The following is a 10,660-nucleotide window of genomic DNA, read 5'->3' as shown; positions in this document are numbered from 1 at the left end:
GATGGCATATTAGTATGTCAAAGTAGTCTCATCTATTTGATTTAGATTCAAGGGACAGTAATTGGGGGTAACCAAAATCTTACACCTCATGACCATGTGGATGCAAAGAAGTGTCTTTTTTTGCTGTGCTAAAGCTGGCAGAACAAAAAATTCTGTGCAAATCTGAGACTGAACTTAATGTGGCTGCTGTCAGTTGTCAATTCAACATTGAAGAAGGTAATAGACCACAAAATCCAGTGCTTTCATAGAAGTTATTTATTAACTGAAAACACTTTTCCATCACAGTTTTAATATCCAGAAATTGCTAAGCTATCACAAGTGTAATCAACATAACTGAGGTGTGAGAATTCAAGTATAGTTTTTGTTGAAGAATCACAGCTTTTGCTATGAAGACAACCTTAAGATTATTCTGTGCTTAACTGATGTAGACCTTACTGACACAAAGATACTATGCTGGAATCCAACCGCAACCCAATCTAGACAAAGGTATTTTTAAAGTTTATTACATACCTTATCTTTAATTATGGTTTGTGCTTGTTATCAGGCATAGTAAAATGTATTATTTGCTAGGAAAAAAGTAAACATTTACTCATTAATTTTAACAGTGCTATTCTCAGAAAAGACGTCAACATTTTAAATGCACCAATGCATCAGATCAATAACTTTGTGATGAATAGAGCAGCGGGTTAAAGAATTTATCCTCCAACTGTACTGTCATACAGCAAGTAAATGAGGTAACTTTAATGTTGACCTTGTACTGCAGTTCACAGGCAGCCATATTTTCAGTCTGTGCAATTTCAGTGGCAGATAAACTACCTTGTGTACAATACTTCTAAGTGTGCCTGCATCACTGCATTGTGGTACCCAGGCACCAAGTTATGACCTGCTTCTACCTAGTTACTCTTTCCAATAAGAAATACGTATTGGCAGCCAAGGCTGGCAAAATTCCTCTTCCACAACGCTGTATTCCCCAAATTCAGGCAGCCTATGCGTTCAGTAATGTAAGCTTAGAAGTTGGCTATAAGAAAGTTTCTTGCAACTAGTGTAGAAATAGGTGGGGGGGTTTTGGTGTGGTTTTTTTTTTTTCTTGACACAAGCACATATGCTGCAACTGATAGCAGTATTAAGTCCTCACAATCTTAAATGTGCATTTTAGATGCATTGGAAATTACTGGTGGGGCAGCAAGTGTCCTTGAACTGCCCTTTGGTTGGCACGATGCACACACACTCTACTGGCAGATAATGTCCTCCAGACCCGCCTGGTCTCTAGTGTTACACAAATATAACCATAAAAAATATTTAGAAATAATAAGTAGCAGTCAATGCTACCTTATGTGCGCTTTTAAAAAACCCTGTGAAACTCAATTCCAGCTTGCTTCCCCCCGCCAAGTCTCATCTTACCTGGTACCTCTTTGCCTGATTGAATAAAATATCTTAAAATATCCCATTTCATAGGGTACATTCATTAGTGTATAGGAAGAAGAGCTCTGTTGCCACCTTTTATTTATTTTTAATAATTAATGGGTAAAGGCCCACTAAATAAAGTTAACCAATCCAGGAGACAAAACTTACTCTCCTTAGCCTCTGCAGTGCTGATCTGTTTGTCAAATTAACATTGCACGTTTTTTAAAGTGCTTCTTTTGACTGCCATTAAAATAATGTTTAAACAGCATTGTTTATTTTGTACTAAGGAAGCTTTACATCATCTTTTGAAGATGACAAAATAGTGAGGTGAGATGTAGAACTCTCACCTCTAAGCAATTCTATTTAAGTCTCTATTAGGTCACAAGTTAGCCAGGTGCAAAGGTTTTTAAACCTTCCTGGCTAATGGTAACCACACATCCAATTCAAGGCACAAAGCCCATAGGAACAAACGGAACCATCTATCTGGTCATGTTCTTTGGAGGTGGTGAGTAATGTTCCTTTAGACACTGAGCAACATGTACATCAGTGACTGTACTTCTACTGAAGGAGAGTCACGTTCTTTTACTGGAAGGGAGTTTATCTGTACCATCGCATCACCACCTGTCCTTCTTCACACAGCCCTTACAGTATCCCCTTGCAATTCTGCAAGTTAGCATCCCATTTTCCTCCTGCCCCTCACTAAGCCAGCAACTCCTTGTCCTGGACTGTCCTCTTCCCAGGACTGCTGGGGCTCACAAACATCAGACAATGGCTGTACCTGATCCCAGGCATGGAAGCTGTTAGGCACAAATTACGTGTCTCTGCTCAGAAGCCCAAAGCTGAACAGGTGGCAGCTCTGCAGCCAGCATTAACATACACTGAAAAAGCTGTCCGTTTGCCTGCATGGATGCCTAGCTGTACCTAAAAGCAATTCCTCACCTTTCATAAGCACCAGATTCTCCCACAATTAAAAGACACAACTGCTTCTAAAAGAAGGTCACATAACCACATTAGAAAATGTGAGTATTTACACAAAATTCTAAAGGGAGACTGCCATCCCCAAAGCCTCCCACATCCACACTGAAACATTAGAGGCAGTAGAAAATGGTGGTCTAGTTTCCCCTTGCCATAGATTATAATCTATTTTCATTATGCAGAAGTCTCCAAATCCTCCCAGTTACACAGGGGTAATCCAAGAATAATAAATGTGCATTCTTCCCTACTCCTTACTAAAAATGATGGACATTGTGATCACATTGCTGAAAAACCGAACATGTAAAAACATGGCAGCACAGAATACTATAAATATCTCTACACATACAGAACAGGGTTGCTTAGTTTTAAAGAAGGTAGGAGTTGCATTCATACATATTTCTAGTTCAAGAAGCTTATTAAAACTACAGCACTCTTTTCCAAGCTGTTGGGATTGTGCTTTTTGAAGTTTTTTATAAGCCTCCAAAGCAGACATACTTTATTTCTAAGTATTCATCGATGCCATATTTTGAACCTTCTCGCCCCAAGCCAGACTGTTTTACCCCGCCAAAAGGACTCTCCACTGAGGAAACTATGCCTTCATTAACACCAACCATTCCAACTTCCAGCTGTTCTGCAACTCTCCAGATCTGAGCTGGATCTTGGGAGTAGAAATATCCTGCCATGCAGACACAGAGATACAGGAATGAAAATTAACATCTGGAAGAACAATTGCAGAAAACTGTGAAAAAGAGACTTACTGCCATTAAAAATCGTCACCCCGTAACACTGAAGCTCATAAAACCACAGAAATACATTCATCTGACAGAGAGGCATACCTGCTAAACCCACATCAGCTGCATTTGCTATAGCAACAGCTTCTGCTTCAGTCTCAAATCTGTCAATATAAAGAGAAAAAATACAAATGAGGCCTGAAGTTCATCTACCGTCTTGCTGACAAGAAGCAGCCTTATCAGAAATAAAAAAGTCAAGATGCATTTTTTTCCAAAAGTGTATTTTAAACATCTAATTTAATTTTTACTTTGAAACAATGGAGGAGTTTTTACCACTTCTCTTAATTTAAACTGCAGTTAAGTAGTTATGACTGCCTTTATCCTCCCTAGATACGGGTAGCTAAAACATTCACTTCACGCAGGATAGCCCACCAATTTCCCCAACTACACAAGCACTCCCAACTATTGGAGATAACTGTATGTTCTTCCATCACATCCACTTGCTCTGGATGGAGGCAGGGAAGGTTTTAAGGAGAAAAGAGAGCTCTAAGGCATCCTCCATCAGAAAAACTTAGGACTAGCAAATCACATGACAAACTGTAAACTCCTGCCTCCTACTTCATACCACAAATCATGAAGTTGGTGAAGGTTTTGCTGCTATCTATCCTTGCTTGACTGCTGATACAATTTGAAAGAAAATAATTTTCAAAAAGCTGCAGGGATGCTAAAATCAGGTCAAGAGAGAGAAACAAACAAACCACATATGCAAAGTAAGTTTTCACGTGTACTGCAGTGTTATTAGAAGACTTGTGTGATCATACAAAAACATCTTTTGGCAAACTGTCACTCAAATCTTATTTATTCAAAATAACCTTTCATTGGTTTTTTTAATTGCTATTTTTAATCTGGAAAATGAATAATCTTACTTGATAACTGGTGCTAAAGGGCCAAATGTCTCCTCTTGGGTGCAAAGCATTTTTGTTGTAACATTACTAAGTAATGTTGGCTCAAAGAAATTCTTCCCCAAGCTGTGTCGTTTCCCTCCAGTCACAATAGATGCTCCTTGGGAAACTGCATCACTAATGTGTCTCTCTACCTGAGGTATGCAAAACAAAAATCTCAAAGTCAGCATTTAGGAATGAACAATAGTATATTTTCCACTGAAGAAATAATCTCTCCAGTATTAAATAGAAGATTTTGAAGAGAGGTTTATACTTTGCAGAACACCATTTGCAATATTATTTAAAACTTCTCTTGAATTTTTCTCTCAGTCTGACATAATTTCAGAGAGATAAATGATGAGTATGGCCCCAGTCTCACGGACTTTGAAGATTCAGCTTTTCTGTTGAAATGCAAAGATGACCTCTAACATGAGAAAAAGTCTTTGCAGGACTAAGAAATATACCTGATCTCCGTGATCAAGCACCATGAAAACAGAAGTACATGACCATCATTTAAAGAGAAACAGACAACTTTCAAGACAGTACTGGCAAGAACATTTTCCACCCCCTACATCTACAATTCATCCACAGACAAGAAAGTAATGAGAAAACTAAAGTAGCAGTCTCCACCTAGAATACTGTCCTTTGAAATTACAGAAAGGCAGTTAAATGACTATATACACTGCTTATTTGTATATATAGATGTATATGATACACACACACACACACACACTATACTTTTGTGATGCACAAAGGGAAGGCATGAAAGAAAGAAATCAAAGTATTGTATGCTTTGTCTCCCAAATAACTCTGAATACTTTCATATTCTTTTATAAACAGAAAGAATCTGGCAGCATTCAAGTATAATGGAATTCAAACCAAGCCTGCATATAACTGAGGCATAGTATCTTAGAAAGTATGAACCGCGTAATTTAATAATCTTTAACCTTATGAAGTTTATATTATATATATTATTGAACAGGTGACTTACTGCAATTAAAAAAACATTAAAAAATTCTTGGAATCATGAGTCATCCAAAACAGAAGACCCAAACCATGCGTGTATGGTTTCAAGTGATTATAACATCCAGAGCTCTGGTATTTTTAACCTCAATGTATTATTCTGCTTAGCTTTTGCCAAACACAGGCACTGTTCTTCAAAGTAAGTTGTCATTCACAGTGCTTCAGAATTGCAGGATCAGCACACAACTCTCACAGTGTATCCAATTTCAGTAAATGTTCTTGAGAACAGCTAGGAAGTAATCAGGAGGAATCAGTTTTTCCTAAGGAGGAATCTCATTTTCCCTTAATGGAAATAGGGGCATGATGCATTAACTGGCCACATCTGTTTATCTATAGGTATACATGGACTTGGAGGATAGAATACACTTCCAGCCACACTGCAAACACATTCTAACAAAACAAGCATGAAAAAAGTGAAATATAAATCTAAAGTTAATTTCCTTTTTATGACCCATAAAGTAAGATGTCAAAAATGAAATCTTTTGTTTATACCTTCTCCACTGCTTTTTCATTAATTAGTGGCCCTTGGGTAGTTTTTGCATCAAACCCACTTCCGATGTGTAGTTCTCTCTTTATAGCTTCAGCAAACTTTTCCACAAATTTGTCATGGATTCCCTTTTGCACCAGGAAACGGTTTGTACAAACACAGGTCTGAAAACAAACATGAAAAGGAAAAACAAACAGTAGTTTATATTGTATTTAATCTATCCATTAATTCATTCTGGCCTTCATGCCACTCTGTCCTCTGCCTCTTCTCCATCATCCTAAGCTGTGTACTAGCTTTGCCATTTCTTTCATCGCTCCTCTCACTTTAGAAATACAACTTCAACAAGCTGTCAGTACCTGTGTGAAATATGCCACACTGCTACATTTAAGTTGCTTACACTGGGAAAAGGTTTTGTGAGTTCTGTGGACTCTGATCCATGGCGCAACCAAGGTCCAGAAGCTGCAGGAAATACCTTCTAATTAGACTGCAGAATGCTGGACTGAGCAGCAGAACCTCAAATCACACTTGGTGGTGTGGGGTCTTTTTTTCAAACTCCTTCATTGAGTTTGAGTTTGCTTTCTTCCTAGAATTTGTTTTTAAGTGGTTTCAGTGGCCTACTTATTTGTGCTACCCCTTTGCTCTAACTGCATCCTATTTTGATTGCTACAGTCTCTCAAAAGTAACAGCTACTTTATCCTTCTATGCAGCAGCAGAGGTGCCTTTTATGTTAGATCTTGTCCAGTCTGTGTCTGATCACTCAGTGGTCCTTGTCCACATTCCATTCTATTTTGTTTCCTTTCTTTCTTCCCAGGATTAGTCTTGTTTTCTTCTTGTGTTATTCAAGCAACATTTTCCCAAACAAATGACCTCCCAATCCAACTGAAAACTTGCTGCTTCTCCGAAGCTGGAGTTCGTCAACTTCGTGTTCACATGTAGAAGTAATAGTCTCCACACAGCCCTGCTCAGCTGACTGTTCTGGAAAGTAATGCTCTTAAAAATTTTTTGACTCATAAGTAAAATACTTTTGAAGCAATGTACACTTGAATCCTGCCTATCACTTTTTTTTAAGCTACTTATTGTGGAAAAATCTAGCCATGAGTGTCTTAACAGATTTCAGTCCCCTTGACTCCTGCTGGGTGCTTTCAGAACACACAAAAAGACTTGAATTGAACACACAGTCTTACAGATAGAAACATTTATCATGAGACTTGAAGCTATTATTTTAAGAAATAGCTAGGCACATGTTATAAAATATAATCCTGAGAACTGAGGCAGGATGGTGTCTTTTCACAGTTCTAGTTCTCCAAGGAATTTAATGCTAAGAAAGCATATGACAAAACGCCTCATCACTTCTCACGCTCTTGCGAGGGGTCCATTGACTGCCATGTATGTTGTGAAAGTACATGGGATTTTACAGTGTTGTTATTGTTGATAACTGAACTGGCTTGAGTGCCCAGAGCCTGCGTGACTCCAGCATCTTTCTCTTCACAATGAAGTGTCCTATGCTTTCCTTTTACATAAAATAGCTTATTTACAGCTTAAACTATATGCATAGCTCTTCACTTTCCAGAAACAAGGACAAGAAGGTTACTCTTACCTGCCCCGAATTTCTATACTTAGAAGCAAGGGCTCCTGCAACAGCACGGTCCACATTGGCACTGTCAAACACTATAAAAGGAGCATGTCCTCCAAGCTCCATGGAAACTCGCTTCACAGTACCAGCTGCATGTTTCAGCAGTATCTGTAGGCAACAGAGGAGACACAGAAATTTGTACCTCTACCAGATGTGAACTGTGGAACCACAGATGGAAGGCAGTATCAAACTAACTCTGGCAGAGAATTAATCTGGATCTTCTCTATAATGCTAGACCATCTGTTTTCTCCTATGACAAAAACAAGGACTAATTGCCTTCATTAAAATCTTTAGAGATGAAATTCTGGCCAAGAAATAATGAAGAGAAGGATTTTCATCAACTTCAATTCAGGCCAAGCTTTTATACACTAATATTGTCATTCTTGTTTGCTTGTTCTTTTCTTTTTTGGTACTAAAATTCTTGACGGCTCTTACAAAATTTTTCCAAGATCTGACAGAATTTGGGATTAAGATTTGCCTTGATACCAGACTTTTTCTTCATTCTGCATACAGCCATCCCATAGAATTCTATCACCTTCTAGCCATGCCCTGCAGTTTGATTTCATTAGAGATGGTGACAAGATTGCTTATTGATCAAGACTGATAGGAGAGATTCAAGGGCCTCACTTCTCTAATACCTTCTCTCAACCGCAGAAGCCATTCCCAAATAGTACCTTTGAAACTCAATTTCAGTGTTCTTATTAGTAAGTTGTCACCCTATGATATGAAACCAGAGCATCTGGTACAGAACTGTTCACATTATAATTTAATAAAGGGCAGTTATCCAGAAGTTGCACATAGGCATCCTTCTGTGAAGTACTGATACTAAAGTACATAGGCAGTATCTCAAGAAGTACACAATTATTTGGACAATCTGTGTACAGCAGCCAGAAAAGAAGGCAGCTCTGTATAAAGGCACACACTTTCCCCTGACCTTTCCAGTATAACCACAGTAATAATGTTCAAGTATATTCTGTGCGCTTATGTACCTTTCCTGTTGCTGTAGAGCCAGTAAAAGATATTTTGGCTACCAATGGATCAGTGCACAGAACTTCCCCTACAGCTGGTGTCTGCTGTCTGGAACAAGGAACAACATTATACACTCCCGCTGGAATTCCAGCCTGGTTTGCAAGCTGCAACAAAACAGACACAGAATTTGCATTATCGGTGCATTTTGTATGAGGAATAGTCACTTAACATTTGTTTGTTTCGAAGAAACCATGCTGTAAGTCAATGGAAGCTGGAAGTGCACAGCACAACTAGTAACAGGTGCCATGGTGTCAAGACAGCAGCTTTGCTCCAGTTTAAGGTCGGGCTGTCATTCAAAGTAACCAAAGGAAAGATATAAATATGTTTTGTGTAGCTAAATGGCCGGGTCCTCTTTGAGGGTCTAGACCGTGTAAGAGGCAACTTTCAAAGACTCTTACTAAACTAAGACTTCTGGATCAAGTCAGCCAGTTTGCCCTTTCTTCATGTATGAAGCTGGCCAGAGTTATCTTCAAAGCCCATCTGACTCCCCATTTACAACTTCAGTCCACTGCTAAGGTAAAGCTTAACATAAAAGCTCACCTCCCCAAGAGCTAATGCTGATAAAGGTGTGTCCTCTGCAGGTTTCACTACTACTGTACAGCCAGCTGCCAGAGCCGCACCAACCTTCCGGGTAATCATAGCGCTGGGGAAATTCCACTAGGATGAGAAAAGAAAAGTACAATCAAACTTGGGAAAACTTTGCCTCCTGTTTTTGCAGAAATAGCTGACATTTTCTGTAATTATGTGACAACCTAAACAGACCTGCATGATGTGCTTTGTCCTAAGTGAACGTTACAAAGAAGCACTGCCAATCCAGGAAGAAGCGAGTACAAGGTAGAAATGAAGCTTGACAGGGGTGTTTGCCAGGGTTGGAGGAGCCCTAAGGCCACAGCCTCATGCTGTGGGCTGAGCTGAAAACCTTCACATGACTTGAAAAATTCAGCTATGCTTACTGGGGTTATAATGGCCGCCACTCCTACTGGCTGCTTCAGCACCAGGATTCTTCTGTCTTTCGCAGACGCTGGAATGACATCACCATAAACCCGGCGAGCTTCCTCCGCAAACCACTCCAGAAACGAGGCAGAATACAGGATTTCACCCTCTGCTTCTTTCAGAGGCTTCCCCTTTGATTAAATCAGATTGAAGGTACACTGTAAGTGGCAGACTGAAGCAATAAAACCAAATTGAAGTAATTTCGGAGTTTCTGTTCTTTTAGAGCACTTTATAATCCCTATCACGTACACCGTGATCTCCAAAAAGGATTACATGAAAGCAGCAGCAATAGTTGTGCAGCTTCAGTACACCGTCACTGTGTAGTCAACATTTGGTATGTTGAGCCTGGATTCATACCTGCCCAAGACAAGGAGCTGGAATAGCAAATGTAGCACGTGTTTATTTACAAACTCTGCAGTTAGCTGCTACTACCATTCTGAAGAAGACGCAAATCACGGCAAGACAGTTACAAGTTTATGCCAGGGACGTTTGTTTCGGGGAGTATTACTTTGGACTACCTCCAGGTCCGACCCCGTGGACCGAACGACCATTAGCAGCTGGGACACCACAGAGGAGCTGCCGAAGTACCTTCCAGCACGGTTTTATCCACAAGGATACCCGTCTGCGAGCTCCCAGACTGCTCTGCCATGCAAACCAACGCACCCCGAGCGAACCCCGCTTGGGAACCTTGCGTTAACAGCACTGCCATTTCTTCCGAGTCAACGACACCGACAAAACACCAACCATTTCTGCCCTGAAGACCACGTTTTAGGGCGATGCGTGCTTTTGGGCACCACGAACCACAACGCGGGCCCGATTTCCACCGGACCCTTAGGCGCTGTGCCCGAGCCCCGCCGCCCTACTCACGTTCTCGGCCGTGATGATCCTCGCCAGCTCCTCCTTGTTCTCCATCATCAGCTCGTACCACCTGCGGAGGCACACGCTCCTCTCCTGGGGAGACAGACAAGGTTGCCGTGGTTCCCGCCCGCAGGGAGGCCGCGCCGCTCGGGACGAGCTTCTCCCTCACCGGACCGGACCGTCCGCCTCACGGCCCGGGCGGGCGCCATCTTCCGCGCTCCCCTCACCTTGGCGGGAAGGCGGCCCCAAGCGGCGCCGGCTTCGTGCGCGGCCCGCACTGCCGCCCTCGCCTCAGCCGCCCCGCAGTCGGCAACCCGGCCCAGTTCCTCGCCGCTGGCCGGGTCCTGTACGGGAAAAGAGGCGGGCGTCTCTAGCCAGCGGCCGCCCACCAGGCCGCCCCGGCGTACCAGAGCGGCGGGCAACCCCCAGCTGCCGCGCCGCGCCGCCGGAGCCGGCGGGTGAAGGAGGAGGAGGAGGCGGCGGCGGGCGGCGGCGGCCCGCCGCCACAGGAGGCTCGCCATGGCCGCGCACCCGGGCTGAGGCGGCGGGGCCCGGGCCGAGCCCGCCCGCACCGCCCCGGAGGAGG

At 42.0% G+C, this 10,660-nt stretch overlaps 1 protein-coding gene across 1 annotated transcript; it reads right to left on the bottom strand.

The window, feature by feature from the left end:
• Positions 1–237: 237 nt before the first annotated feature.
• On the bottom strand, positions 238–10,650 carry ALDH5A1 (aldehyde dehydrogenase 5 family member A1). The gene is made up of 10 exons (XM_069809218.1): positions 10,302–10,650; positions 10,084–10,167; positions 9,177–9,347; positions 8,764–8,880; positions 8,184–8,327; positions 7,159–7,302; positions 5,567–5,725; positions 4,037–4,206; positions 3,216–3,274; positions 238–3,055 (listed from the first exon to the last, which is right to left on the bottom strand). The coding sequence occupies exons 1-10, from the start codon at positions 10,593–10,595 to the stop codon at positions 2,850–2,852; spliced, it is 1,548 nt and encodes a 515-aa protein (XP_069665319.1). The 5' UTR covers positions 10,596–10,650; the 3' UTR covers positions 238–2,849.
• Between the last annotated feature and the right edge of the window lie 10 nt (positions 10,651–10,660).

The sequence above is a fragment of the Haliaeetus albicilla genome, chromosome 21, assembly GCF_947461875.1.
Source record: "Haliaeetus albicilla chromosome 21, bHalAlb1.1, whole genome shotgun sequence".
Taxonomy (NCBI): Eukaryota; Metazoa; Chordata; class Aves; order Accipitriformes; family Accipitridae; genus Haliaeetus; species Haliaeetus albicilla.
Note: the sequence above shows the minus strand (reverse complement) of the source record. Positions and strands in the feature narration are given on the sequence as shown.